The sequence below is a fragment of the Danio rerio genome, chromosome 19, assembly GCF_052040795.2.
Source record: "Danio rerio strain M-AB ecotype USA chromosome 19, GRCz13ab, whole genome shotgun sequence".
Taxonomy (NCBI): Eukaryota; Metazoa; Chordata; class Actinopteri; order Cypriniformes; family Danionidae; genus Danio; species Danio rerio.
In genome coordinates this window covers 46,177,501-46,190,837 of record NC_141039.2, presented here as the reverse complement: position 1 = coordinate 46,190,837, position 13,337 = coordinate 46,177,501, and the positions used below count along the sequence as shown (strand labels likewise).

Sequence of the window (13,337 nt, the reverse complement as noted above, 5' to 3'; positions counted from 1 at the left end):
GCGCCGTTTCCGCCCAAACTCCACCAACTGCTCCACTTCCTTATAAGGACAAAGGAGAGAAAGAGAGAGAGAAGGAGTGTGTGATGGAGAGATGAAACAGAGAAAAGCAGGAACAGGAAGATTCAACACTCAAGCCTGAGAACGAATTAGTTTATAGTTATGATTACCGTTACATTATGGAAAGCTGATATGATATAGTATAATGTGCAGAATTCCCCTAGTCCGCTATGAGGAAATGTGACGTAATTATGAAAGTGCTTACTTTTCAGATTTATTATCCCCTTGATGACTTGGGGAACTTGTTAACTTATGAGCAATTTATGAAAATTCATCAATTTCCAATCCCATTCAAGAAATTTACATTATTGTAAATGCTATCCCAAAAGAAGTAATGCATCTAACAAAAAATCATATTTTATATATAAGCCAAAAACCATAGAACCCTCTTTATTATTAGAAGGTATTAGTGTATATGATAAGCAATGCAACAACAAACTTATCCCTCGAATTCTCCAACAAAAAAAATCGAATTGTTCCAAGAGGGAAATCATATTGGTCAGCATTAATAGAGGATACTGATTGGAAAAGAACACGACTTCTCCAATATAAATATGTAATCCCAAACAAAGCAAATGAAATCCGTTTTAAAATTCTACACAAAATATACCCGGCCAATGCATTTACCTTAAAATGTACTGATATTGCAGATACTTGTTCCTTTTGTCAGGAAAATGAGGAAACTTTGTTTACATGTTTTTTACATGTAAAATCTCATTAAAAAATGGTCTGATCTAAAGAATTATTTGAATAAATCCCAATCAACAAAACAAATCTTTCAACTGAAAGATATTATTTGTTATTATTGTAATCCCAAGAACAAAAATTAAGAATATATATATATATTACTTTTTTATGCAAAATTCTTTATCCACAAACAAAAATTTCTTAAATCCTCTCCCTCGTTTGCCCATTTTTTTATTGAAATTGATTCCATGCTTAAAGCTATACGTCTATAACAACAAAAAATTCTGCAAGTTAATAGAAACTTATGAAAATATCATGCTTGCAGTATGTTAGTAATTAATGCTTTCTGTATTTTTATTTAATTTAATTTTGTACTTCCCCTTTCCTCATCTTGTTCTCTTTTTTATTTTCTATTACTCTTTTCTTTTTACTTATTGTTCTTATCACTGTGTAATTGTATACTCTTGTATTTCATTCTTCTACTTCCTGATTTATATTGTAAATTTCTTCTTTTCTAAATAAAAGTTATTTAAAAAAAAAAAAGATTTATTATCCCCTAGAGGGAAATATTATTGGAATGAAAAAAAATTGATATTAATTGGAAAGCTACCCGATCAATCCCGTTTAAATTTTGCCTTTTAAATAAGGTTAAAGTAGTGAACTTTAAAATACTTCACAAAATATATCCTTAGAAAGTAATTTTATCTAAATTCATGGAAGACTCTTATCTGAATAACTGTGATGTCTCTCTTAAGTTTTTGAATGATGTTAGTGACGTGTTATTTGGGCAAAGAGTTGTTAATTACAGGCTCTCTTTAAAAGAAATCATTTGCTCTTTTTCACACACACAAAAGAACATTCGAGTGCGTCATTAATGTCTATATCTTACAAGGTAAATATTTTATTCATAAACAGAAATTTTCTAAATGTATACAAAACTACAATATATTTTTATTAGAAATGGAAACTGAAAAGTCTCTAATGCAAATTAAAAACAAAAAAAGAGTGATTTAATGTTAGATTTCATGAAGGAATGTTTCTCTGGTACTAATCCTGGCTGTAGTCGATGATTGTATCATAAGTTATTATTGTGGCGATGCAGTGGCGCAGTAGGTAGTGCTGTCACCTCACAGCAAAAAGGTCGCTGGTTTGAGCCTTGGCTCAGTTGGCGTTTCTGTGTGGAGTTTGCATGTTCTCCCTGCGTTCGTGTGGGTTTCCTCCGGGTACTTCGGTTTCCCCCACAGTCCAAAGACATGCGGTACAGGTGAATTTTGCAGGCTAAATTGTCCGTAGTGTATGTGTGTGTGGATGTTTCCTTGAGATGGGTTGCGGCTGGAAGGGCATCCGCTGCGTAAAAATGTGCTGAATAAGTTGGTGGTTCATTCCGCTGTGGCGACCCCCTATTAATAAAGGGGACTAAGCCGACAAGAAAATGAATGAATGAAGTATTTTGTAATACTTGTTTTTTCTTTTTTTTTCTCCCCCACACCTGTTATGTTTTTGCTTCATTATCATTTCTGGTTGTGTTTTTGCAATTCCTGTAATGTTCCTGGATATAGTTTATATCTGAACTTGTATTATTAGTTTAAGTTATATATCAAAGTTTATAATAAAAATAAATAAATAAATCAATAAATAAGTTTTCTGTTTATTTTTTTCTTACTTTTCTATTTTATCAATATTTATATGTTCAGTCCCTACATTTCATGATTAGGTTTAGATAGCTTTCCTGTAATGCTCCTAATTTATTTATACACACTTGTATATTGTTCTGATTACACTCTCCTCCAGCTGATTATTAGTATAATGTTCAGGATTTCTTCAATCTGCCACGAACAACTGTGACGTAATTCTGATTCAGTTTAGTTGAATCGGCTAAATTTTCAACTTTTTCTATTTTATCAAATCTTTTATCCATAAACAATATTTATTTAGTGCCTATTAATCATACAGACCTACTGCCTTGTATCAACGGTTCAGGCTGGTGGTGGTGGTGTAATGGTGTAGGGAAGATTTTCTTGGCACACTTTGGGCTCATTAGTATCAATTTAGCATCGTGTAAACGCCACAGCCTACCTGAGTATTGTTGACCATGTCCATCTCTTTATGACCACAGTGTCTCCATCTTCTGATGGCCACTTCCAGCAGGATAACACCATGTCAAAGCGTGAATCATCTCAGACTGGTTTCTTGAACATGACATGACTTTACTGTACTCAAATGGCCTCGACAGCCACCAGATCTCAATCCAATAGAGCACCTTTGGGATGTGGTGGAAAGGGGTACTAGTAGGGGTACCTAATAAAATGGCCGGTGAGTGTGTACACTTCTATATTATTGTAACACCTCCCCATTTTTATGTTGGTTTCCTCTTTGCAAGTACGCAGTTGATGTAACTTGTGTCTTCTTTCTTTTATAACCTTCTCCTGAATGTGTTTTATATATTTTTATCTTTTACTTGGGGAAAAATACTTATCAGTTTCCTCCTGTCCTGTCTACACAGGCAGTTCTGAAGTATTTCTGGAGCCTAAGGGGGAAGATAAATATAAGATTTAGATCCTTGCTGCCCAAACAGAAAGTGTTGGTGTGTGTCACAATTCTGATCTGCAAACACAGAATTACAAGTGACTGCTTGTTTCCCCCACTAAGCTTCAGTTAAAGGGATAGTTCACCTAAAAATGAAAACGTACTCACTATTTGCTCACCCCTAATTGGCTACAAAATTGTATTAGTGTCTTATTTCATGCTGGACACAAATGAAGCTCTTTTGATTAAAGCTGAAAACTGGTAACCATTGACATCCATTGAAAATAAAAATACAAGGGAAGTCAATGGTTACTGGTTTCTAGCTTTTTTCAAAATATATGTTTTGTGTTTCCCAGAAAAAAGAAACTCAAACGTGTTTGTGACTAGTAAAGAAAGTAAATAATGATAGAAATTAAAGTTTTGGGCAAACCATCCATTTACACAGTTAAAGTCAGAATTATCAGCCCCCCCCCCTTTGAATTTTTATTTCTTTTTAAAAATATTTCCTAAATGATGTTTAACAGGGTGAGGACATTTTCACAGTATGTCTGATAATATTTTTTCTTCTGGAGAAAGTCTTATTTGTTTTATTTCGGCCAGAATAAAAACAGTTTTAAATTTTTAAACACCATTTTAAGGACAAAATTATTAGCCCTTTTAGGCAATTTTTTTTTTTTCGATAGTCTTCAGAACAAACCATCGACATACAATAGCTTACCTAATTACGCTAACCTGCCTAGTTAACCTAATTAACCTAGTTAAGCCTTTAAATGTGACTAAGCTGTATAGAAGTGTCTTGAAAAATATCTAGTCAAATATTATTTACTGTCATCATGGCAAAGATAAAATAAATCAGTTATTAGAAATGTTATTAAAACTATTTTGTTTAGAAATGTGAAATCTTCTCTTTGTTAAACAGAAATTGGGGGGGGGGGACAGGGGGACTAATAATTCTGCCTTCAATTGTGTGTGTGTGTGTATATATCAAATATATATATATGCTACAAAACTGCAGGGTAATAATGTGTGAATATAATAACTTATATTTGATTGTAACGTAATAATGTGCATCTTTTGTAAAGCTGCAATGAAACAATATTTATTGTAAAATTCGCTATACAAATGAACTTGAATTTACATTTACATTTAGTCATTTAGCAGACGCTTAATCTAAAGCGAATTTTGGTTGCCTTTCCTTTATTGTCCAATGACAAATAAAGTCAGCTGTAAATATATTCCTTTTTATTTATTCCACTCGAATTAGAACAAGTCACATGAAACAGGGAATTCTTCATTAAAAACATCCGAAGGAAAACAAAAAAAACATGAATTAAAAATAAAAAAAATCCCTTTATTTCCCCCTCATGCATTCAAAATGTGTAAGACTCCGAAGTGAGCGGGGAAACATCAAAATAAATCTCACACACGTCATTTATAACATTCAGCCTTTCCCTAACAAAACCAATTGACGATTTCTGACAGAAAGCATCATCAGAAAGCCAAAGAGAGCACACAATGCTTTTGGCAAGTGTAACAAAAGATGATTTATGGATTTGGTGGCTATTCCAGCTTGAGCGAGCCAGACCCCGTCCTGTTTATATTCAATATCAAAACCAGAGGGGGGTAAAAACTAGCAGCTAGCTCTATAGTGCAACACCCAATGCATTTTCCAGTGTACGATTTCCATCCTTAAAATTACAGGAAGCCCTGATGAACATGGCTATAGTGCTGCAGGCGTCTCGTTTGCTGGTGTTCGAAGGGGCAAAAACGCACCTCTGACATACAGCAAAGTAGCACACGCACATTTCTATACATGCAAACCATAAAAAAGTGAGAAGATAGAAACCAAAATCTTGATTTCTCATGCAGTCATACATGGCATTTCTGGGGTGCCCCAGGACTCATTTCTCTGCATTATTATTATTATCATGTAAAAATATACAAATGAACAGACGTGACAGGCAGTAGTGTTTGGATGCCTGTCATATCACTCTGCAAAAAAATGATTTGTTTACTTGAGTTTTTGTCTCGTTTCTAGTCCAAATTTGTTAAAATACTTAAATTTAGAAGCATTTTATATCTAGACAAGTCAAATGAGAAATATAGTTTTGTTATTAGACATAATAAGTCAGAGGTTTGTTCTTAAAACAAGCTAAATAATCTGTAAGTAAGTGTGTCCTGCAAAGTTTAGCTCCAACCCCAATTAGACACACCTGAACCAGAAACGTCCAGGCAGGTGTGTTGAAGAAAGTTGGAACTAAATTATGCAGGACACCGGCCCTCCAGGACTGAGTTTGGACACCCCTGCTTTACTTGAATAGGGTGTTTATTAGATTTTCATTAGTCATGAAACCTTTATAATCATTACATGACAAGTCAGGAATGTAAATGGGATTTTATGCATGGTTATAACAACTGTTATTAAGTGTAATTCGCTCAGTAATGTCATTTTAAATGCAAATATGACATTGTTATGACAACTTGACATACACAAATACATTACAACCGGTCTTTGGCAACTTGACACTACCGAGACAACATAACTTGTCATAAATCTGTCATAAACATGATTGTCATGAAGCCAATATAATATAATATAACATAATATAACATAATATAATATAATATAATATAATATAATATAATATAATATAATATAATATAATGAATATTTTCTGATCACGTTTTCACTGTATTTGTCATTGAAACGTCTCATTAAAGCGTCTTCACTCCGTCAAAAAAAATTTAACAGCGTCAATACTATTTAATGACATTTTAATGTTAAATTCAGCTTGTGCCACTCTAGTTGAGGTCAAAAAATAGATTAATGATGCTGTTATAAAATTTCTGACATATTAATAATGGCTTTATGACAGTAATGTTGATGATGGATTTATGACAAGTTTTGCTGTCTTGGAAATGTCAAGTAATCTTGACAAAGTCAAAAACAGGATGTGGTGTATTTGTTTATGTCAAGTTGTCGTAACAAATAGAGTCGTCACGATATTTTAGGATATAATTTGCTACCAATCGGTACTGAAATTTTAAAAAAGTAAATTTCCCGCCAACAATTGAGCGCATTTTTAAATCGCGCTGATTTCCATTGTGTTCACCTGCTCAACAAAAATGACTGACCGTGAAGGTCATCAGTTCACTGAACTCACTGCTGTTTACTGAGTGAAACACTCCAGTGTCCCTGTATCTGTGATTACACTTAGTAAACAGCGGTGAGATTGGTGAACTGATGACCTTCAGGGCCAATCAAAGTCATTTTTGTAGAGCACTGGTGAACACAATGGCAAATCAGCGCTGTTTAAGAAAACGCTCAACAGCGCTTAAATGTTAGCAGGAAATGGACGTTTTTAAAACTTCAGTATTAATTACACTAATAACGAACAATTTAAATGTCTCATTAAAAGTGTAATTACTCCGTCAAATCATTTTTAAAAGCATCACTACTATTTAATGACAATTTTAAAAATGTCAATTTCACGTGCAGTTTAAGAACGTGCTCAACAGCGCTTAAATGTTAGCGGGAAATGGACGTTTTTAATTTCAGTATCGATTGGTACCGAATTCCAGTATTCTGACAACACTAATAACAAACAATTGAAATGTCTCATTAAAAGTGTAATTACTCTGACAAATTTTTTTAACAGCGTCATTAATATTTTATGACATTTTAATGTCAAATTCAGATTGTACCACTGTAGTTGAGGTCAAAAATATAGATTAATGACGCTGTTATAAAAATCATGACACATTTATAATGGCTTCATGACAGATTTATGGCAAGTTTTGTAATCTTGGAAATGTCAAGTAATCATGACAAAGTCAAAAACAGAATGTGATGTATTTGTTTATGTCAAGTTGTCATAACAAATAGGGTTGTCACAATACTGAAATTTCCCGCTAACATTTGAGCACGTTCTTAAATAGCGCTGATTTGCCATTGTGCTCACATGCTCAACAGAAATGACTGTGATTGGCTGTGAAGGTCATCAGTTCACTAACCTCACCTCTGTTTACTGAGTGGAACCGCAGATACAGGGACACTGGAGCATTTTAAAGTCTTGTCAACCAGCTAGTTTGTCTATAAGCTGACATACCACTGATGAATCACAGCTTTAAAACGCTCCAGTGTCCCTGTACCTGCGGTTACACTTAGTAAACAGCGGTGAGTTTGAAGTCACCTTCACGTACAATCACAATCTTTTCTGTTGAGCACGAGAACACAATGGCAAATCAGCATTGTTTAAGAACGCGCTCAAATGTTAGCGAGAAATGGACATTTTAAAAATGTTAGTATCGATTGGTACCGAATTCAGTATCGTGACAACCACTACTAATGTCATCTTTGCATATAACATGTCATAACTGAGCGAATGACACTTAAGGACAGTTGCCATAAGCATGCATAAAATCTCATTCACATGCACAACATGATTATATGACAACCACAACATGATCGCATTCATGAACACTCCAAGTAAACCAAAAACAATGCTATTTTTCTTACCTCATTGGCAGATAATTTAGCGTAAACGAATTTAATTTTGACTTACGATTTCTAAAAACAAAACACTATTTTGTACTCGTCTATAAAAAGCTTCTTGATTTAAGAATTGTTATATATTTGGACTAAAAACAAGGCACAAACTAAAGTAAGAAACACATTTACAGCAGTGCGGGAAGCTTCTTAGGAAGATGACATTGATGAGGCTCAGTTTTTGAAACGTTTCTCAGATATTCACTCACCGGACACCATCTCTGCACTACAGCAGGTACATTCTCATTGCCTATTCAGTTGCATGGCTTTACAGATCTGACCTGTCGGGTTTAATTCCTTCTCATGTTGGCTCAGGGCTGCGCTTCAATTCACTCCGGAAGTCCTGCAGTTCCTCCATGTGCCAGATGAGGGGTGAATACAGTGTGTTGGTGCAGTACGGGAGCTGTGCTAAAGCAGCTCCTCTCGTGTTTTTTTAGGTTTATGTGGACCCTGGCCGTTACGTAGAGATCCGTTTTGGGGTGGAAGCAGCTTCCCGCGCTCTCGATCTGACCAGGGGATTCCTGCTTGACCGTCGTCACTTTCCAGATCAGAGTCTGAGTGCATGAGTGCAGAAGATGTGGGAGCTGGAACAGACTTCAGACGACCTGAAGGAGCACACAACAGCAGGAGATATAAAAAAAAGGAAGACTTTCAAATTGAATGCCAAGTTCAAAATCAGAATCAGAAATAGCTTTATTGCCAGGTTCATTTGCTCTTTTTTTAAACTACCTATGTGAAATGAGCTAAAACAACAACATTTTTGAGGTTTTTTTGGGACAACTGATAAATCTACCTCCATTAGTTACAGAAGCTTCCACTATGTAGGCTTGTCACGATGCTGGAATTCGATACCCATCGGTATTGAAATATTAACTGGAATTCGATACTGAAATTTTAAAAACGTCTATTTCCCGCTAACATTTGAGCAAGTTCTTCAACAGCGCTGATTTGCCGTTGTGTTCACATGCTCAACAGAAATGACTGTGATTGGCTGTTTAGGTCATCAGTTCACCAAACTCACCACTGTTTACGGAGTGTAACCACAGATACAGAGACACTGGAACATATTAATGCCATGAAGATCAGGCGATTAATCAGCAGATCGCTTGTATGTCAGCTTATAAACAGACCAGCTGAGTTCGGTGAACTGATGACCTTCAAGGCCAATCACAGCAATTTTTGTTTTGCTTTTAAACATAAAAAACTGTATTATTATAAGATGTTATTAAATTTAACGGGACAGTTCACCTAAAAAACAAAATTGTAAATATTTCCTCACACTTAAGTGGTGCCTAACGTTCAGAAATTTCTGCCTCAAAAAAGAATGTTGGAAGAAATGTGGTTTTTGGATGTGACATCTCTCCGTTGTGCATGCGACAAGTGTGAAAATGCCACTTGTGTGACTTTAGTAAATCAAATATAATAGTTTGAAAACACTGATAGATGCATTTTTGAATGTTTCCAAAGGACTGTAAAATACTTGCTTACACAAAAAACCCAGAAACGGTTTCTGTATTTTTGTGAAGACGTAATTTTTTTATGGCAAGGTTGACATTTGCACGGAATTGCTCATATATTTATATACAGAGCTCAGCATAATTGAGTACAGCCCATTTTGAAAATGATTATTTTTATAGGTTTCTTAGTGAATATAGGCAATGTATTTTGGTGCATTTAAATAAAACAGATTTATGAAACAGATTCATTTATTAAAATAATATTTTAGTCACCAAACATATTTATAAATAGAAAGAAAATACAATAAATTCAAGAAAAATATTGAAAAAAATAATTACAACTTACAAAATATCAACAAAAAATTTCATATATATATAATTTTGTGCTTGAATTTAATTGTATTTTCTTTCTCTCTCTCTCTATATATATACACACACACACACACACACACACACACACACACATATATATATATATGTGTGTGTGTGTGTGTGTGTGTGTGTGTGTGTGTGTGTATACATACACATACATACATATACACACATATATATGTGTGTATATGTATATATATATATATATATATATATATATATATATATATATATATATATATATATATGTGTGTGTGTGTGTGTGTGTGTGTGTATGTATATGTGTGTGTGTGTATATATATATATACATATATATATCATATCATATACACACACACACACACACACACGCATATATATATATATATATATATATATATATATATATATATACATATATATATATACATATATATATATACATATATATATATATATATATATATATATATATATATATATATATATATATATATATATATATATATATATATATACATATACATATATGTATATATATACACACATACATATTCATATACACATATATATACACACACACACACACACACACACACACACATATATATATATATATATATATATATATATATATATATATATATATATATATATACATATACATATATGTATATATATACACACATACATATTCATATACACATATATATACACACACACACACACACACACACATATATATATATATATATATATATATATATATATATATATATATATATATATATATATATATATATATATATATATATATATACGTAATCAATTCAATTTAAACATTGTTCAGTGATGACATTGCTAAAATAATTAGATAATTTGCCCAAAAGTGATCATGTCAGTACCAGGTCTAGGTAACTTTAACTCCATAGTCTCTTGATCATCCTCGTTCAACATTTTATAACGGCTCTTTCGTCTCACTTTGCTTTTCCGCCTGTATGAAAAAGATGCAAAATTGAAACAAAAAACAGAAAAAAACTTTTCAAATTTGAATTTAAATTGTGATAAAAAAACTAAAAATAAAATCATCCGCCGAACCCTTACCTTCGACAACAGCACACCAAGCCCCATATTACAGTTGCTATGGCAACCACGATCATGAAGGATGCTATCGTTACATATAATACACTCCATTCTGAAAGCAAAACATTTAACATAAATGGATCATCAAACAAGTCATACAAGCTTCCTTCTTCAATAGTTTAGTGCTTCCTCACCACAGTTGCTCTCAGCATCTCCAAAATAAGTACTAAACAAATTCTCCATCCAGAACGGGTGGCAAACGCAGCGTCTGGTGAAAGAATCGCATTCTCCATGACCAGAGCAGTTCAGCTGGCAGACTGGAGGAGGATCAGACAGTAAGAATGGGCACTGATACTATTAAAAGATGTGTTAATAGAGCATTAAAATGGATACTCACTAACTGTGTCCACCCGTCGGGCCTTAAAGATGAGGAACTCGTTTTTTTGCTTGCGAAATTTGTTGCGTAGTTCCATAGCCACACTATGCCCAGTTAATGGAGGCCTTCCTGGACCTCCTGATACCAGAAATACCAGACGAGTGCTGTAAAAATGAAGAAATAATGTCATAAACTCAGACTTAATTTTATTATCTCGTTTAGAAAAACTAAAATTGCAGCAAGGTGCCACAACACAGGCGAAGTTCCATGTACACACCACAAAACATACAATACATCATTTCTTTAGATGCATCTCCCTCCGCATTGGAATTGCCATCATTATAAAAGAAGTTCTAATTCTGTTTGTCCTGAATATAGGAACTCTAAAACAACGTCCTGATGGCAGCTGCTGAAACACAGAATACAATGGGTCTTGCATGTTTTGTTGCATGTTTTTTCCCGCGATACAGTCAGGGCCGATACAGCAAAGCTGTTGGTTTGCAGCTAGCATTTTTGTCGGGAGAGCTGTAGCAGAATTGGACAATGACGGACTTTTATCAGTTGAGTTCGTTAACATTCAGACACATCGCCTATATCCATGCTGCTGTGTTCACACATATTTAATATCTTCCAGATTACCGGCAGGGCTAATGGTTGAAATAGACAGGGCCAGAGACCTGCTGCACTGCTATCCACTGTGTCTGCATTCAGACCCGTGGACTGAGGAGGAACAAAGTCCTCCACATTTATAGTGTTTATATAAACATGATTATCTTCATAATGACATAGCAAATTGTGCTTTTGTGTGTATGAAATTATGAATAACAAATGTAGCAGGACATTAAATTCCCGTTTATTTCTTTGCATTTTAACTTTGTAAACTATTAAATCATGGGTTTCCTCACGGTTTGTGTCTTATTTTGCGAGCCGACTGACAACAGTTGTTTGCTACATTGTATTGGTTTAAAATGATCAATTTCTCAAATAGTACTTCTCAAGTTCATGTTCCACGAACATATTTTGTAAATTTCTCACTGTCGATATATAAAAACTAAATTTTTTATCAGTAATGTCCATGTTAATTAGGGGTGTCACAATTAATTGTTTCTTCGGTGCACCGCGAAGCAGACGCGGACAATTCGGTATCGGTTCAGTAATAACCATAACCGTTTTTTATGTACTGACGTCTTTTATCTCATATCTGTCTCGAGGGAGGCGAGCGCGGGTATTTACAACACTCCAGGAGCCATTGCAGAAACTGTGTACAATTTCACTGCGTGAGTGTGTTTTCTGGACATTTTTCCCTGACACTTACAGCAGAAGCCCCTATTTCTCTGCAATTGAGGAAATGAAAGTAAACTCCATTTTTCTCTCTCTCTCACTGTGGCCCATTTCACCTGCTGACGTGACTTTTCCTTTCTTCTCTTTTCCTCTCGACTGTTACAACGATACTTCTGGATATAGGTCTGCATTCCTGCGGCTGTACCTGTGCATTGTCGTGAGACCTGACCAGATTTCATGCGGCGCGGGAATAAATTTCCGAATAAAGTGCGGGAGCGGTCGGTAACTCTGGTGTAATTTTAACAGGAGTGGGCAGTCTCACAATATCGCTCCTGAGCAAGCGAGCAAGCGCGTGTGTGTCTATGTTTATACAGACAGCTTGTTATAGCCTCCCCCCAAAATACTATGTATGGAAAGCATTTTTAATTCACCGTGATGCACCGAGATATCAAATTGAACGGAATTGATGGCATGATAATAGTAACCGAACCGAACCGTGAGACCAGATTCACACCTCTAATGTTCATAAATTTTGATTTAATGTGTATATTAATTTAGCCAACTTTAAAGATGATTTTCTTAGTATTCAGACTTTTTAACGCATAATTTAAAATATTCTCGTATTATAACAACATATGTTTATGTATACATATGCATCAATGTAAAGCTTATTTATGTAGCATTCAGATTTTTTTTCTGCTTTTCAATGTAAATCACAATTTTCAAAAATGTACACTCATGACTTGGGCAATAGCCTAGTGGTTAGCGCACCGACATATGGTGCAATAGCACATCAGGGCGTCGCAAGTTCGAATCCCGGCTCAAGGACATTTCTCTACCCTACCCCCTCTCTCTCTCTCTCTCCCACTTCACCTCCTGTCTCAATACTGTCCTATCTAATAAAGGCAAGAAGGCAAAAAATAAATCTAAAAAAATAAATAAATAAATAAAAAATGTGTATGTTGATTTA

At 34.4% G+C, this 13,337-nt stretch overlaps 2 protein-coding genes across 14 annotated transcripts in view; both read right to left on the bottom strand.

Annotated features, from left to right (window-relative positions):
• The window catches only part of wasf2 (WASP family member 2), a gene marked incomplete in the record, with an annotated part of 185,745 nt that overhangs the window by 4,171 nt on the left and 168,237 nt on the right, over window positions 1-13,337 (bottom strand). The window contains 2 exon segments of the mRNA NM_001328190.1: window positions 47-78; window positions 4,353-4,380.
• kiaa0319l (KIAA0319-like) overlaps window positions 4,498-13,337 on the bottom strand; it is a 39,615-nt gene continuing 30,775 nt past the window's right edge. For 2 of the 13 annotated variants that reach the window (XM_087296067.2, XM_087296066.2), the window contains exons 18-22: window positions 11,108-11,250; window positions 10,905-11,027; window positions 10,732-10,822; window positions 10,533-10,621; window positions 4,498-8,424 (exon numbers count right to left, since the gene is read on the bottom strand). In XM_087296067.2, the coding sequence (XP_087152193.2) occupies window positions 8,228-8,424; window positions 10,533-10,621; window positions 10,732-10,822; window positions 10,905-11,027; window positions 11,108-11,250 (643 nt within the window). In that variant the 3' untranslated portion in view covers window positions 4,498-8,227. The remainder of the gene's footprint in view (window positions 8,425-10,532; window positions 10,622-10,731; window positions 10,823-10,904; window positions 11,028-11,107; window positions 11,251-13,337) is intronic. The other 11 variants (XR_015945404.1, XR_015945406.1, XR_015945407.1 and 8 more) reach the window with 11 other exon arrangements.